General features: G+C 42.6%; 1 protein-coding gene across 1 annotated transcript; it reads left to right on the top strand.

Annotated features, from left to right (window-relative positions):
- The first annotated feature begins 6,717 nt into the window (after positions 1 to 6,717).
- On the top strand, positions 6,718 to 12,170 carry LOC134397303 (prolyl-tRNA synthetase associated domain-containing protein 1-like). The gene is made up of 2 exons (XM_063123816.1): positions 6,718 to 6,823; positions 11,634 to 12,170. Exons 1-2 carry the CDS (start codon positions 6,728 to 6,730, stop codon positions 12,069 to 12,071), a joined length of 534 nt encoding a protein of 177 aa, XP_062979886.1. The 5' UTR covers positions 6,718 to 6,727; the 3' UTR covers positions 12,072 to 12,170.
- Positions 12,171 to 17,452: the final 5,282 nt, after the last annotated feature.

Here is a 17,452-nt window from a genome sequence, read left to right as displayed (position 1 = left end):
TCGAGGGAAAACCTCCCAATGATCCTGGGGTTACTGATACATCTCCATCAGGCTCATTTATTACTGCACCACATCAGCCACAAGCCTAATGTTTGGGCTAATCTTTTTAGCATCTTTAACATAACGTGGAATATAAAAGAAAATATTGAAGAGAACCTTTGCTTCTATCATTGACCAGTAACTTTTGTGTATTACACATTATCTTATACTTTCATCAATATGAACAATCCATAAAAAATATAAACTAGCGTCAATCCTATTTAAGTGAAATGAATCCAACATCCTCAAAGCTACAGCAGGAAGCTAGCATTAACTGTGAACTCTCCTCTCTTTCTACGGTCTAGGAAAAAACCTGCTGCAGGCCTGTGTTAAGAGCCCATCCTAAAAGCTCTACAAAATTCTGCTTAATAATGCTGTTATGTTACCAACAGCTGTGTAGAGCCTGAATTCAATAGCCCAGGTTTAAGAGACAACATAGATTTGATAAATAAACATACATGCAGCTCGTTGCTTATTTAAGGATTTGTGGACTGGGCCGTTAATCTCCACACACATTGCAAAAGTACTGAGGGCATCTCAGAAGTCTGTACAACCAAGCAAAATGTCTTGGCAGTTGTATAGCTAGAATCTCCCTTATATTCCTTGCTTCTCTGCTAGGGTGGTCAGAAGCAAAAGACGAAAGAGCATCTGCACCTTTAAAAGTTGTGTAAAAAATGGAATTTTAGCAGGCAGTTTTTCACATGAGCTACGTCTGCTGAAATTCCCTCTTCTATACAACTATTAAAGTGTACAGGAGTTCTGCCGTGATAACTACCCCACCTCCAAGGTCCCTTCCAAACTAAAATTCCATGTTCCTCTTTTTCTTTATTCCTATCCACATTGGGGAATTTATTTTGTGATTTATTCTTTGTGATCTTTGATTAGTCTGATACACTGCTTTTATTGTTTGTAGGAAGCCTGCTTGAGGCTTTTGTATTTTTATTTTAAATGTATTGTCAGGTATAGGTCTTCAACAAGGTCAGAGGCCTTGTTTAAGACAGGTAGATTTATTAGGAAATAGTTATAGAATGTCAGTGTCTCTGCAAGCTTATCTTTGCCAGAGTTTCTCATAAGAGCAGCTCTCACTCCCTGTTGTGGCCTTGCAGCAGGAAAAAGCTTCTCTGGGAACTTGGGAATGTTTTGGAAAGGTGGGGCCCACGGAAGCGTCACTTTAGTGGGTTGTGCCATCCCACGCTGTTGCTACATGGGCATGACTTACAAGTCAGAGGACCTGTCTGTCAAGCGGCTTTGAATAGGCTTTAAATAGGGTGACCATATGAAAAAGAGGACAGGGCCCCTGTATCTTTAACAGTTGCATAGAAAAGGAAATTTCAGCAGGTGTCGTTTGTATATATGGAAAACCTGGTGAAATTTCCTCTTCATCACAATAGTTAAAGCTGCAGGTGCCCTGCCCTCTTTTAAATCTGGTAACTCTAGTATAGCCCCTGCAGCTTTAACTGTGGTGATAAAGAGGAAATTTCACCAGGTTCTCCATATATACAAACAACACCTGCTGAAATCCCCTTTTCTATGCAACTGTTAAAGATACAGGGGCCCTGTCCTCCTTTTCATATGGTCACCCTACTTTAAATGCTGGTGCAAAGCTGAAAAAGCTTTGCTAGGTTTCATCTCTTGACGCCAGGCCTGAAATCCCTCCTGCTTTGGGTTCCATCTTGGCTTGGGACTTTGAAAGCACTCTGCACATGGACGCTTTGCTATTTGGACTTTGGATATCTAAGAACTGTGCCATGAAAAGTACTGTGAGGCTTTTCATAGACTTGGACTTGCATTTGCTATGGATTGTGTGAGTTTGGCATGACTCAGGTGGCAAGAGAGCTTCCCCAGAGCTAATGTTACGTGCAGGTTCAGCATTCGGCAGGCTGGGATTGACTGGTGCGTGATCTTTCTCTCTGCCTGACTCAGTTGGCAGGGAGTTGCCAGTGCTAAGCACAAAGCGTGGGACTCCTGTACCTGGGTGCTTTACCCTACCCATGATCTTGTTTTGGCTTTTGTCACACCCCCATGGATTACCAGCGTATGCTGCGTCTGGAGAAGCTCCTTTGGGATAGTTTGCTCAGCCTTTCAAGAATTCCCCCCCACACACACACACCCTTTGTGAAACCTGAAGCATGGGGCCTAAAGCATTCTGACCATCATTCAGCTTTAACTGCGTTTTGGAGAGTGTGTAACCATTAAGCCTGTTACCGTGAGAGTTCCTCAATAAAAAGAAGTCTCACTGATGTGAGCGTCTCGTGTCAGTTTGCCAGCATGTTTGACTGCCAGAGGGAACAGGGCATGCACATGACATGTATTAGTAAAAATAAAGTTTTACAAAAATTCAAACCTCTCTATTTTGACAAGAAATAGGCTGTAATCCTAAACACATGGATTTGGAAGTAATGCACACTTACTCGGGAGTAAGTATCCTTAAACCCAGTGGGTAGGGTGACCATATGAAAAGGAGGCCAGTGTTTCTGTGTCTTTAACAGTTGCATAGAAAAGGGAATTTCAGCAGGTGTCATTTGTATATATGGAGAACCTGGTGAAATTCCCTCTTCATCACAGCAGTTAAAGCTGCAGGAGCTATACTAGAGTGACCAGGTTTAAAAGAGGGCAGAGCAGTGGGCAGCTCAAAACATTTTGCTGCCTGAAGCAAGAAACAAGATGGCGTCCTTGCCTGCTCATTCCTAAACCCACCAGATTGGCAGCTGAATCTTACTTCAACAATGCCAATGAAACAGCGTCCCCCATTGCGGCTAGCTTAGGGGGCAAAGGACTCTGTCCTCTGATCCTGCCGCCCCCCCCCCCACTATCTGCCGCCCAAGATGTTCACCTCAGTCAACCTAATAGTAGGGCCAGCGCTATTTAACTGGGATTTATTTCTGACTAACCCTGCACAGGATTGCATTGATGGGCAGTCTAAGCTCAAATTCCTTTTGTTTTCCTGCCAAGAAACTAATTTACAGTGCTCCTCTGCTTGTCGCTCTGTGTCCAGGGCTTTCCCTAGTTAATTCTGCCCTCCTCTCACAAAGCTAAAGAGCACTTTGCTTGCACTGTGTCATTTGGGATTATCCCTGGGGCTTCCACTGTAGCATTAATGTGTGGAAGTGGGGGAGGAGGAGAGAGAGAGAAGATTAAGGGTTTTCAAAGGCTATTAAAAGACCACTGCTTCCGCCTAGAATTTCTTCTAATCTATATGTCATGCTTGTGCCAGGAAGAATTCCATTGAAAAGATTCAGCCATCTGTAATAAGAATGCAGTTTAGAAATGGGATGGGGCGGAGAGACAAATAGGGACAATCAGTGAGCACAGCAGACATATGGTGACAGCTGACATGTCATGCCAGTGAAGGCCACTTTCGACAAATGCTCGCTTTAATAGGCATGCAGCATTATATATGATTTTCCTTCTGCAAAGGTTTAGGAGTGTGTGTGTAGCCACCTTTGTATACATTTTGCATAGGCCCAGTCCAAATTGTCTGCGTCACCTGCTCGTGAGTTAGCGTAGTCCATTCTGGGTATTGCAGTGCATTTGACAAGGGGCTGCATTGGAAGGTGATATTGAAATGGAATTGGTGCAGCTGCAAATATGACTGCCAGATTACTTACTGATGGTGGAACAATGGACAACATCGCTTGCCAGTGTTAAAACAGTAAGAAGATAAGAGCCATGCTGGATCAGGCTAAGGGCTCATCTACACCAAGCAGATATTCCACTATGAAAGTGGTATGAAAGCAGTATATAAAAGGCAGAAGCCACACTACTGCTTTACAGTGGTATTGAAGTGCACTGACAACTGTTGGGACCCATTGACACATACCATATTCTGCTTTCATACCACTTTCATAGTGTTATATCCTGCCTGGTGTAGATGTGTCATGGGCCCCAACAGTTGTCAGTGATACTTCAGGACCACTATAAAGCAGTAGTGTAGATCCTGCAGAGCACTTCAATATCACTATAAAGCAGTAGTGTGGCTCCTTGCAACTCTGTGGCTGATGAAATAACCAACGGTGGCCAAGGAAATAATCACACAACACGATAAACAAAATAACCAACTCTGCACAGCATTGGTCATTTGCGTTGGTTATTTCAGCCAAATAATCAACTGTTGTTTAAAAAACTCCCTCCACATAACACGAGAACCCACGGTGGGTGTTGGTTATCGTGTTGTCTGAAACTGGTCTTTGAGTCCATGGATCACCTAAACCAGGGGAGGGCAACTTGTAGCCCCCCAGATGTTTTGGCATACAACTCCCATGATCCCTCACCACTGGCTATGTTGACTAGGGCAGATAGGAGCTGTAGACCAAAACATCTGGAGGGTCACAAGTTGACCATCCACACAATCTAAACTCTCTTTTTTTTATTTACAATATTTGTATACCATTCCCCACCCAAAGATTTTGGAGGAGTGAACAAATAAAATAAAAGAATAAAAATAGAATAAAAACATAATATGTACAAAAATACATTTTAAAAGCACAAAGTTCAGATAAAACTGTGGCATTTCAGGGAAAGCTTCCTGAAACAACAGTTTCAGGAAGCGCTGGAAGTAATACCACATTGGCGCGTACCTGACCTCCAAAGGCAGGGAATTCCATAGGAAGGGGCCACCACACTGAAGGCTCTTCTCCTGGTGGACTCCAATTGGAACATAGGTCCATATGAAACCACCAGGAACATGCCCTCAGATGACCGCAGTGACCATGGAATTTGGTAATGGTTGATGGTATTTCATAAAGTGTTGATAGTGTTTTATTTACATTTTTAAATCATAGCATGTGTTGCTCAGAGGAGTAGTGAACTCTCTCACACTGTGGGTCTTCAGGTTAGACAACCACCTCTTTGGGATGTTGTAGCTCTGAATCTCCTGCATCAAGCAGGGCTTGGATTAGATGCTTTTCAACAAGGTCAGCTCTATTATTCTTTATATTTCTATGTTTCTATGATGCAAATAGCCTTGATCTAAATCATCAACATTCTGAAGTAATTTATCAGCTTAAAAAAATTACCCTCCAGGGGCCCCCTTCCTTCATATTTCTGTAACTTTCTCTCTCTGCAGAACCATTTTAACAGGATTAGTATTACATCTCACTTCAGATACTGATGAGATTGGTTAGATAATTGGTTTATTAAATAAAACACACCAAGAGCAGCTGTTGTCATTAAGCAGTTGAAATGTGATGCGTTTTGCAGTCTATGTAGTCACCCAGTGCCAAATAAGGGTGAATGCACAATTAAGACCATTCAACTTAATATCCATCCATTTTTCCTTAGAATGAATGCTAATTTATTCCCTTTGCAGTTAATGCCCTGCATTAGAACACTTTGTAGCTCTCAGCATCTTAGCAAATCCTTCCTGGCTTACATGCAAAGACTAGCTCACATCATTCCAAGACAGTCTCAAAACGCTTAGGGCCCAATCCACCAGGCTGACCAAAAGCAAAAGCATCACATCCATTCAGCTTTTAAGAGCTTAATAGTGAACTTCAAGGATAAATCACATTACATATCTACTGAGAATTAAGCCCCATTGAGTTCAGTGGGACTTTTCCAAGTTCTAACACTGCCGAGTAGTGTTCTTAAGCTTCGTGGTAAGTTTTCCAAATGTTTATTTTTTTAGAAAAACGATACCCCACCTTTCTGCACAAAGTTTCCAAGGGAAATTAACAAGCAGAAGTTGAGAACTAATCAAATCAAATAAAACAAGGAAAATAAATTCACTACTAAAACCCCAAAGCATAAAGTGTTATAGCAATAAAACCCAATGTCAAAAATTAAATACCACTAAAATCATCAGGATAATAAGTCTGCAATCCTATACTTACTTACCTGGGAATAAGACCCATTGTAATCAATGGGACTCACTGTAAGGGTACAATCCGATGTATGTTTAGACAGAAAGAAGTCCTACAATGGGAGCTGTAGGGCTGTTTTCTGTCCAAACATGCATAGATTACACCCTGAATCAGTTAACATCTGGCACAGGTGGGTTACTCAAGCTAGATGCAACTTTTAACTACGTAATTTAAAAAAGGACTTAAACTTACCATATGTTTACAAAAAGTAGCCACGGGAATAATTCCTGATCCAGACCTGAGGTGGGAGGGAGATCTGTAACCCCCGCTCCCTGAAATCACCCTCCCAAAGCAGCTATTTATTTACCTGATTAAGAATTAAAATAGGGGGAATGAACAGCCTATTTGGATAATCCGCCGACCTGCTTCCCGCCTCCCGATATTTTGGACTTCCAACGCCCACCAGCTCCAGCCAACATGGCTAAAAGGAATTCTGGGGCTTGTGGTCCAAAACATCTGGAACTCAAGAGGTTGGGATAAGAGCAGCCCACCTGGTGTTGCCTTCGCCCGGTTCCCTTTCTCTTCAGGGCTTCAAATGTTTCTTTCATCTTGTCTTTATTATTGTAGGGCAGCCTTCCCCAACCTGGTGCCCTCCAGATGTGTAGAGGGCACAACGCCCATCATCCCCAATAGCTGGGGATAATGGGAGTAGTAGTCCGACCCATGTGGAGGGTGCCGGATCGGGCCATAATAAAATCGAAAGCGATGCCTGATGTGTTTCCTTTTATTGCTCGCCTTGCTGGCAGAAGGGAGCCGCCCCTGGCCAAAAGGAACAGCGGTGACGGCGCCTCCTCTTCCTCCTCCTTTTACGGACCGGAGGATCAGCCATGGCCGCGCAGCAGCACGAGGGAGGACTCCGAAGGGAGCTCGAGGATCGCTTGCGGGGTTTGGGCATCGAAGCGCTCAGTGTGGAACACCCCGAAGTGAGTGCGGGCGCGCTCGGAGCGCAGCAGCAGCAGGAGGCAGGAAGGCGGCTGCCACGTGGCGCTTGCTTCCTTAGGCTTCCGCTTTACTAAGTCCGGGGTTGCTTTACAGCGCAGTACCCCGCATGTCTACTCAGAAGTAAGCCCTGTTGAGTTCAATGGGACTTACTCCCACGTAAACGGGTAGATAGGGTTGCAGTCTGATTGTGGGAGATTGACGGTGCCGGGAGATATGGAGCAAAACCCAACGTAAGTCCTACTCAGAGTAGACCCATTGAAATGAATGGGACTTCCCATTCATTTCAATGGGTCTACTCTGAGTAGGATTTATGTTCCATTTTATCCGTGATATAAAAGCAAAACATTTTTTCTTCTCGCAAGTAGTATATCTGGGTTGTGGAGAAATCGTCTTGGTCAGCCTGCTCTTTTGTGCTACTTTTTGACTTGCAGGGAACATTTTGCATAAAGACATTTATTTATTTCTCTATTGCATTTCTATACCGCCCAATAGCTGAAGCTCTCTGGGTGGTTTACAAAATTAAGATTAGAAGTGATCCTGCTGCACCTAAAAGTTGAAATCAAAGAGGGCATTCGATCGCCTCAGGATTCTTGCCACCTCATTCTGCTGCACTGATAGACTAGGTTAGAGTGATTGAACTATTTGGAATCCCATCATATTCTGTTCCAGACTATGGAATGTTTTCAGTGCCCATCTGGGCTGTTTGGCTGCCTTCATGGTTATGCAATGCGGGAGGTGGTACCAAGAATACTCCATAGAAAGTAAATTCCAAGCTTCAAGCAGGAAAAGAAGTGGCAATTGTTACGTTTTGACACCAAAAGCAAAACTAGTTGGTCAGATGTTCTTCCAGTACGCTTTCTTTTACCCAGTTATGGCTGGATCTAGAAGGTGCTGGTTCAGAAAGTTAGTTGGCATTTATATCACACATTAATCTAGAGTTTTAATAGCACAAGGTATTTACTTATTTCTTGCCTGAAGTACTACATACATGCACATTTTATTGTCCAAGCCAAAGGGTATCACATCAAAAATCCAAATAACTAGGAAAGAAAAAAAATAATAAAAGGAGAAAATGCATACCATACATTGTTGACCATTGGTTCCTACCATTTTCTTTCCTGATAATACAAGCATGGATACCTTATAGGTAGTTTCCAAGTCCATGTTTAACAGATTGCTTCTGTGCCTGAAGTATTAAGATGGATGGTCTTAGAATAGTACTAATACGTGATGATATAAAGCCTGTTCAGACATGCACGGAGGGTGGGTGGATAGAGGAACTACGGAGAGAGGAGGGATAATGGAACCATGACAAGTGGGCCCGCCACATGATCGTGGAATCAAACCACGACCCATGGTTCTGCTATTCCCCTTTTGGAGTTAGGTCACTTACCTCCATGCAGTTTAACTGCACGTCCTGCCATCCTTTGCGTCCCAAACGTGCACCCACCAGCACCTCCTTTGATAAAAATGAAAAGAAAAAAAAGGCTGCTGACCATGGAGTGTGTCTGTGTTGGCAAGAGCATCACTGGAAGTTATGTGACACATAAAGTGGCTTTGTTTGCACTGGCAGCAAAAAAGACGAGGAAGAGAGAGACAAAATTGCCATAAACTGCCATGGAGATTCAGACTGCTGAGTGAAAGCTGTGTTTTAGTTATGGTAAATTTCAAGTTATCTGTGTATTTTCGAGGTATTTGTATTACTGTATGGATGCTTTCTTTTGTTGTATTTGTGATGGGAGTTCCCACCAGATGACACGGGAACCATCATGAATGCCCACTAAACATCCTGCAGAAGATGGGTAGCGGGCGAAGGTACTCTGCCCATAGTGGGGAGGAAAGTCTGCCACACGACACACTAACTCACTGTGGACTAAGTTTTCCAGTGATCCACAGTGGGTGTGTCACCTGAACAGGCTCATTGGGTAGGATCCAACAGGGACCTACCACTGGTGGGAAGCCACTGTTTTCCGGCGTGTGTGCAGCTGGCCTTGGTGGTGGCAGCACGCATATAGCCCCTACCACAGCAGCAGCAATGCAGCACTTCCAGGGACAAGCCCCCAAACAACTGGAAAGGAATGACCTGCCCCTTTGAGTAACTTGCATTTCCTGTCATTTGGGGGTTTGCCCTCAGAAGTGCTAGATCTATGCCAGGGCTGGCCACACGAGCACCAATAACTCGTGGTACTCGCTGCCAGTGGTAAGTCCCCGTTGGATCCTATCCATTGTTCCCCAGAATTTGTGTAGTGTCCTTTTTGTGGAACTTGGTTATACTACTGACTATTGCTGTTCCAGTGCAGGGAGTTCAACCGGTCAGCTGTAGCTTGCATGTGTGGAGTCATTTTAAACATACAGCCAATATATTTCATTCATTGCCTTCTGGTTCTAGCATTATGCGAAAGCGTAAACAATAACCCCATTCATATTTTCCATTATCCTTCTGGTTTTCTCTTTTTTTGCTATCTGTTTCGCTTTTATGTTTACATTTGCATGCTGAGTTTAAACCGTCTTTTAATGGCTGTCTTTTCTTTCAGAGCGCCCAGCCTTGCCTGCCTGTTTCTTCCTCCAATATGCAGTTAGTCTTTTAAATAAGCGTGTGTTGCAATGCTTGTGCTGTTCATACGTTGTCATTATGTAGCACTAGCAGCACTAGACTAGGAAGACCTTCTTAAGAAAAATAGTCTGTCTTTCTCTTATTCTCCATGGTAAGGGGGAGCTATTATAGGGCCGTAGCTAGACCTAAGGTTTATCCCAGGATTGTCCTAGGGTCAAACCTGTTCATCTAAGTGCCACACAGGGCATCCAGCGCTCAGGCAGGGATGAACCTGGGATGATCCTGGGATAAACTTTAGGTCTAGCTACAGCCTAGTTCTGCACATAAGGCAGTATCCAATGCAACACTACCGCTAATGTTAAATTACGTTGCACTAGCATAGAATGTAAGCCTATGCGGCAGGGTCTTGCTATTTACTGTTTTACTCTGTACAGCACCATGTACATTGATGGTGCTATATAAATAAATAATAATAATAACAATAAGCAACCTCTAGCACAACTCCAATAGTATTTGCTGGTGTGACGGTTTTTCCGGAAAACCTATTGCACCAGCAAACGTTATTGTCAAGCAATCAATATGAGCAAAATAGAATTGGTTGGTCACTCTGGAACGTTTGACATCACTTTGACGAACCTGGGCATGACAGGTTGCTGGTAGGGTGGAATGATTTATTATTATTTATTATTATTATTATTTATTTATATAGCACCATCAATGTACATGGTGCTGTACAGAGTAAAACAGTAAATAGCAAGACCCTGCCGCATAGGCTTACATTGTAATAAAATCATAATAAAACAATAAGGAGGGGAAGAGAATGCAAACAGGCACAGGGTAGGGTAAACAGGCACTGGGTAGGGTAAAACTAACAGTATAAAGTCAGAACAAAATCAAGTTTTAAAAGCTTTAGGAAAAAGAAAAGTTTTTAGCTGAGCTTTAAAAGCTGCGATTGAACTTGTAGTTCTCAAATGTTCTGGAAGAGCGTTCCAGGTTTCCTATTGAAACTTTTTCATGTATTTCCAGAACAATGATGCAACTCTGACTACTAAGCCATGTTAATTTACAACTAAATAGACTATTACCTATGGTCTCTTTGTCTCACTTGTATCTATTTTGCAAGTTTTCCTTTTTTTACTTTACCTATAGAGGGAATGTCTTTACAATATTCCCATACAGGATCCTTCCAATGACTGTCACATGACAGTTTGAGGTTAACAGCACAATCCTATACATTTCTTCTCAAAAATAAGTTCCCTTGAATTCAATGGGGCTTACTCCCAAGCACATGGGTACAGGATTTCCCCCCTTAGTATGAAAATACAGGAAGATGCACAATGACAAATTTTGCCTTCTTTTTTTCTCCTGTGTTGCTCTTTTTTGCTTCACTCCGTCTTGGCCCAGCTGTGCCTTTATACAAAAAAGCAGCAAACAAAAACATAAGTCAAAGCAAGGTTGGATAGTTACAGGGCAGAAAATAATACAATTTAATTTTTTTTTAACCAACATAAGCACAGAGCAACGACCCTGTTTGGCCTATGGCTTGACACATGTGAGTTTACTCAAATTAACAGAAAGCTCAGAACTTTAAAGAAGCAAGAGTTGATAGGCTGGACAGAGCTATATTTGATTGGTATGTAAACTTCAGCATGTTTATGATGAGATTTAATTGTTAACAATGTTATTTTTTTAAGTGAGAGAGAAATTTAGTATTTTATTTATAATTTTGTTCTTAAAAAAAATTAAAAATATTTTAAATGTTAAAACTCTGTTTTTTGGGGTGTTTTTTTTTAAATCCATCCTGGTTGCTGGGCAACTCTCTCTCTAGAAGAGGCCATGGGTTCAGGCTATCTAGGGTGTTGCAGCGGGAGGCAAGGGCAGGATGGTAGTAGCCTCCTTGCCCCTGTACTTTTATACTAGCCAATCTATTTGCCATCCAGGGGTTTATACATGAAGCCTAAATTGGATATTTTGTAAGTCTAACCGCTTGGGGGGGGGGAAGTAGGATAGAAGATGTTGAAATAAATATTGAATAAATAAATGTGGATACAGTCTACTTGGACTTGTGTGTGTGCATCCAGTTGAAATGAGCCAAGATTGTTGCATAGCAATCATTTTGCTGGGACTTGCACAGGCGAAGTTCTGTGGATTGCAGCTACATGTCATTAAAAAAAAAGATGGGGGCAGCCAGTGAATCATTCACGGAAGAGCCATGCTGTTCCAATTATCTCTTCTAGGTGTTCACAGTGGAAGAAATGATGCCTTACGTGCAGCATTTGAAAGGAGCTCACAGCAAAAACCTTTTCCTTAAAGATAAGAAGAAAAAAGGGTTCTGGTTGGTGACGGTTCTGCACGACAGGCAAGTCAACTTAAACGACTTAGCGAAGAAACTGGGTGTTGGAAGCGGGAATTTGCGTTTTGCTGATGAAGCGGCCATGTTGGATAAACTGAAAGTTGGTCAGGGGTGCGCGACCCCCTTAGCTCTTTTCTGTGACCAAGGAGAGGTGAAGTTTGTGTTGGATGCTGCCTTCATGGAAGGAGGTCATGACAGGTTGTATTTTCACCCAATGACAAATGCAGCAACAATGGGATTGCATCCAGAAGACTTCCTAACATTTCTGAAGTCCACAGGACACGAACCTGTAATTGTACGTTTTGATGAAAATGACAAGTAGGTTTATAGCATCATTTTCCTAGGTGGGCCTTGGTAATTGTGTTACAAATTCAAGAAAACCTTTCAATGCTATTTATTCAATAAAGGTAACTATTACTAATCTAGTATTTTTCAAAATTATTTTAGTTTCTTTTTAGTCGGACAATTTAGTCGGACAAATAGTGGCTTCAGAATGTGCTTGATAAATCTGAGTTATTTCAAGCCAGAGCAGTCTATATGAAGGGGTGGTGGTGCACCATATATAATACACATAGAATGCCCCAGATTCAGTTCCTAATATCTCCTTTTAAAAAATGAATCTTGGCTAATGGGACAGGGCTGGAGCATCTCCCCTATGAAGGAAGGTTACAATGATAGAAGTGTACAAATTATGCGTGGTGAATGTGGACAGGGAGACACTTTTCTCCCTCTCTCAAAATACTAAATCCTGGGCTCATCCCATGAAGCTGATTGGTGGGAGATTCAGGATAAATAAAAGGAAGAACTTCTTCACACAGCGCAGTTAAATTATGGAATTCACTACCACAAGATATAGTGATGGCCACCAATTTGGATGGCTTTAAAAGGGGGTTGGACAAATTCCAGGAGAAGGCTATCAATGGCAACTAGCCCAGATGGTTATGTGCTACCTCCAGTGTCCGTGGCAGTAAGCCTGTGTGCACCAGTTGCTGGGGAACATGGGTGGGAGGGTGCTGTTGGTCCCTGGTCGACAGCTGGCTGTCTCCACTGTGTGAACAGAGTGCTGAACTAGATGGAACCTCAGTCTGAGCCAGCATCACGGCTCTTCTTTTGTTCTTGTTTTGCCTGAGCTGCTACAAATGAGATTAGATGGACCAGTGAATGTTCTGACTCAGTATAAGGCACCTCCATGCTTTTCATTCTCAGGGGACCCACCAAACACATTTTTCATTTCCTCCAAACTACCTAAATGTTGTTCTGATGCTTAACCTGGAAATAGGACTGACAGATGCCCCTCAGTCAAAAGTATCATTGGCTCCAGCAAACTTAGTGGGAGCAAAGTGAGAACAAGTCATTAAAGGGTAGTTTGTGTTGGAGAAGGGCAAACGTATTTCAAGGCTCCCAAGGGAAGGGGCCCCCAGTCAGTGAGGGCTGGCTCACTCAGTATCAGGGACAGAGTTCACTCAGTATCAGAGATAGGGCTCCTCCATTTCCCCCGTTCAGCTCTTTACTTTCCCCCACACAACTGAATGGCAAATATTCACTTACATGCGAGAAAGGGGCATGTGGAAGACCATCACTGAGAGAGGGTTCCCTAGTGATATAATATACCCTTAGTGATGTGGAATGGCTTATAGCCCTAGCTAGACAAGAACATTATTTTTGTAAGCTGCTGTGAAAATACATCTACACTGAAGGGAGTGGAGAGTATAAATGCAAGAAATTGCACTCTCCCTAAAGGATCGGGTCCGTAGTTTGGGGGTGCTCTTGGATCCAGAACTGTCACTTGAGGCACAGGTGAACTCAGTGGCAAAGAGCACCTTTTATCAGCTTAGGTTGATATACCAACTACGCTCTTATCTGGACAGAGATTGCCTAGCTACAGTTATCCATGCTCTGATAACCTCTCGCTTGGATTACTGCAATGCGTTATACGTGGGGCTGCCTTTGAAAACGGTCCAGAAGCTTCAGCTGGTACAAAATAGGGCAGCCCGTTTACTAACAGGGACTGGCCGATGAGATCACATTACGCCAGTCCTTTTCCAGCTTCATTGGCTGCCAGTCCAGGTCCGGGCCCAATTCAAAGTGCTGGTATTGACATTTAAAGCCCTAAACGGTTTGGGGCCAGGTTATGTGAAGGAACGCCTCCTCCCATATGTACCTACCCGGACCTTAAGATCATCTACAGGGGCCCTTCTCCGTGAGCCCCTGCCAAAGGAAGTGAGGCAGGTGGCTACTAGGAGGAGGGCTTTCTCCGCTGTGGCACCCCGGTTGTGGAACGAGCTCCCCAGAGAGGTCCGCCTGGCGCCTACACTGTACTGCTTTCATCGCCAGCTGAAGACCTTTTTATTCACTCAGTATTTTAACTCTTAATTTTAACTTAAATTTAAATTTTACTGTTTTAACTCTGTATTTTAATCTTATATTCAACTTTGCTGTGTGGTTTTATCCTGGTTGCGCTTTTTATACTGTATTTCGTAATTGTGTTTTTAACCTGTTGGATGTTTTTTGTGGTTTTAATTTTTGTGAACCGCCCAGAGAGCTTCGGCTATTGGGCGGTATAAAAATGTAATAAATAAATAAATAAATATAAGTAAACAAACTTCCCAACACCATGTGCTTTTAAAAGAAAAAAATGTCATTCCTTCTGTAGAAGTCACCTTCCAGTATCATGGACTAGGAGTTGTTGCACATATCCTTTATGAGAACTTCGATCCCCGCACCTGCCTACTGCTGGGATGCAAACCACCATTTGAGTCATTGAGGAAGACCTCAACTATACCACACTTGCTTGGCTTTTTCCTCCGATTATTTCTAATTCATTTGTTAGCGGTGCTGTTGTACATTGTGTTCATCCCCATATAGCTTACCAAGCTGCCTTTCCCCATCCATACCTTTCTCATTGCTTGCAATAGCTCCTGGGACTTTGGGCCTGGCAACATCCATATGTGGTATCTTAAGAAAACATGGAGGTTGGTAATGGATCTTGACATCAAACAATGAAATGCAAGGTGTAGTACATTCTTCTAACTGTTCCTTAGCTTTAAAATCCCCACACCCTTATGGACAGGTGCCCACTGCATACTTTGAAGCACATGTAAAACAGAGGCATTTCTGTTATTTACTACTCCAACAGTGATGCATAGATGACAAGCCGTTTGCTGCATAAAGTGCAGGTGGCATTGGCAGTTTGATCAGTTGACTGAAGACAAGCTGAATTACTCTAATGCAACACACTTACAGACTTGCCAGTAGGACGTTCTCTTCCCAAACATGATTCTGTATAATTGAATTAAGCTGCAAATGCCACATCCTATCTGAATGAGAAGTGTGTGGATAAGGTATGCCTGCTGTGAAGCATGGTGGCTTCCAAGACTGTTCTTTGTGTACAAGGCTTCTTTGGTGTCAAGTCAGAGACTCGTTAAGCAAGCTTACTTCCAGCCCCACTACTTCAGTGGTAATTCTCCGAGCCCTCCTTTTTCCTGTAGTTTAAGTGTGGCCAGTCCTTGAGTCACAGCAGTAACTGTCTTAACATGTCCCCTCACTTTTTGTGATTAACTTTTGGGCCTCAGAACCTTAAAAATAGCTATCAACACTACCCTTTCTCCATGGGCCTACTAATGTGAGACATGATGATTTCCCATGGCAGTTGTCATTCATCTGGAGACTGCGGGGCCACTCAAAACATAATGCCAAATCATAGTTTGGGGTTGCAGAACAAGCCCCAAGGGGAGACCTGCTCATGTGTGCTCCCCCTTTGTGTGTGCATGGTCCTACTTTGTGGTAAACTATTGTTTGTCCGGATGGGCAAACTATGGTTGTTTGCATTTGCCTGCAAATCACTGTCTAGGGTGACCATATGAAAAGGAGGACAGGGCTCCTGTATCTTTAACAGTTGTATTGAAAAGGGAATTTCAGCAGGTGTCATTTGTATATATGAAGAACCTGGTGAAGTTCCCTCTTCATCACAGCAGTTAAAGCTGCAGGTACCCTGCTCTCTTTTAAAATCTGGTCACTCTAGTATAGCTCCTGCAGCTTTAACTGTTGTGATGAAGAAGGAATTTCACCAGGTTCTCCATATATACAAATGACACCTGCTGAAATTCCCTTGTCTATGCAACTGTTAAAGATGCAAGAGCCCTGTCCTCCTTTTCATATGGTCACCTAGTCTAGTCCAGCATACTGTTTCCAATGTTGGCCAGCAAGATTCTGCGAAGTCCACAACCAGTGTCCAAGTGCAAAAGTTCTCCAGTGCCCAAAAGCTAAAAGTTCCGTTTAGCTATTGTTCCCTATTGACTCTTGATAGACTCTTGATAACTCTTGATAGACTCATCTATCCATGAGGTTGTTTAATCTCATTTTAAAGCCATCCAAGGCACCAGCCATTTTTGCAACATGCAACTTATCAAATTCACTGCCACAAGATGTGATGAAACACTTTACTGCTCCTTTTCCAGTTCTATGCTATTTTTTTTTAAAGTAGGGCCACCAGAAACATTCAAAGTATTCTACAACTGCATTTAACTCAACACACTGTAGTTCAAGGAGATAGGAGCCTACAAATAAAGAAGAAAAAAACCCGGAATCATTTACCTTCCCAATACAGAATCCTTAGGGTTAAATCCAATGTTATGCTAGACTTTATCCCTCTCTCCTCCCCCTGAGGCCCTCTGTGCTGCCTGAAAATCTGCACCAGAGGGTTTCCTAGCCCTCTAGAGCAAATTGTAAGGGCACACCAGGAGTAGGGACTGTCTTGGAGAAGGGGAATCGACTTCTTCCTGTTTCTGTTGATGAAAGTGCTTCCATCAGCAGAATGACATTGAATACAATCCCTAGTAATTATTCTCCCCAATGGTTTCTGATCTCTTGGAGGACCAAATAAAAGCTTCTTTGAAGAAGAAAAAGAGAGGAACTTGATTAGTTATTTGGCTTGGAATTTTAATAACATAATTAAGTAGTGTACAATGGCAAACATTACAAAACTCCTTAATAGGTATAAGAAAGGAAAACTACAGCTTTAAATAACAGCTTTTGTAAAACAGTGTTTAAATAGATTGTGTCGCACCCAGGTGCTCCTCCTTTTAAGGCAGTTCCATTCTTAACAATGTTTGAGCTACACACGCGCACACACACACAATAGAGTTTACACCAGAGAACTTACATTGGCCCCATTGCTGGAGCCGCACCGTCTCTCAGAACACAAAACATTTTAAGAAATAATGCATTCTGGAAATGGCGATTGTAGCCTTAGCAACAGCAGCAGCAGAGTGGGAAAACATTTCATTGTATCACAACAGAACTGCAGCTTCTGCTTTACAGTGCCTGAATATTGTCATGTGCAGTGAAAAAGCCCTTGCATTTAAGTCCTAAAGGTGCTGGGATATCCGCGGATGGTGAAGTGACACATTACTTCCTGACACTGTTATAGATTTTATTAATGGTTTTAAAAAAATAGTAAATATATAAATTGTGTAGACTGTATTGAGAATTGGGACGAAAAGGGATGGGCTAAATTTCAGTTTTCTTCACCAATTCGTAAATGGAGGTGTTTAAGGGAGGTCAATGAGCTCCAGAAAAGGAAACTAAAATTAGACAGGGCTTTGGTTCTCCTGCACAAAATCCAGGCTCTGTTTTCTATTAAACTGCTAGCAGAAAAGCATCTGGCTTTACACAGAACAAATGGCTTGCTTAGTTGAGAATGAG

This window comes from Elgaria multicarinata, chromosome 4 (genome assembly GCF_023053635.1).
Source record: "Elgaria multicarinata webbii isolate HBS135686 ecotype San Diego chromosome 4, rElgMul1.1.pri, whole genome shotgun sequence".
NCBI lineage: Eukaryota > Metazoa > Chordata > Lepidosauria > Squamata > Anguidae > Elgaria > Elgaria multicarinata.
Note: the sequence above shows the minus strand (reverse complement) of the source record. Positions and strands in the feature narration are given on the sequence as shown.

Coding starts and splice junctions, on each gene's coding strand:
- LOC134397303 (XM_063123816.1), top strand. CDS start 6,728: ATGGCCGCGCAGCAGCACGAGGGAGGACTCCGAAGGGAGCTCGAGGAT. Junction 6,824..11,633: donor TCAGTGTGGAACACCCCGAA/GTGAGTGCGGGC, acceptor TATCTCTTCTAG/GTGTTCACAGTGGAAGAAAT.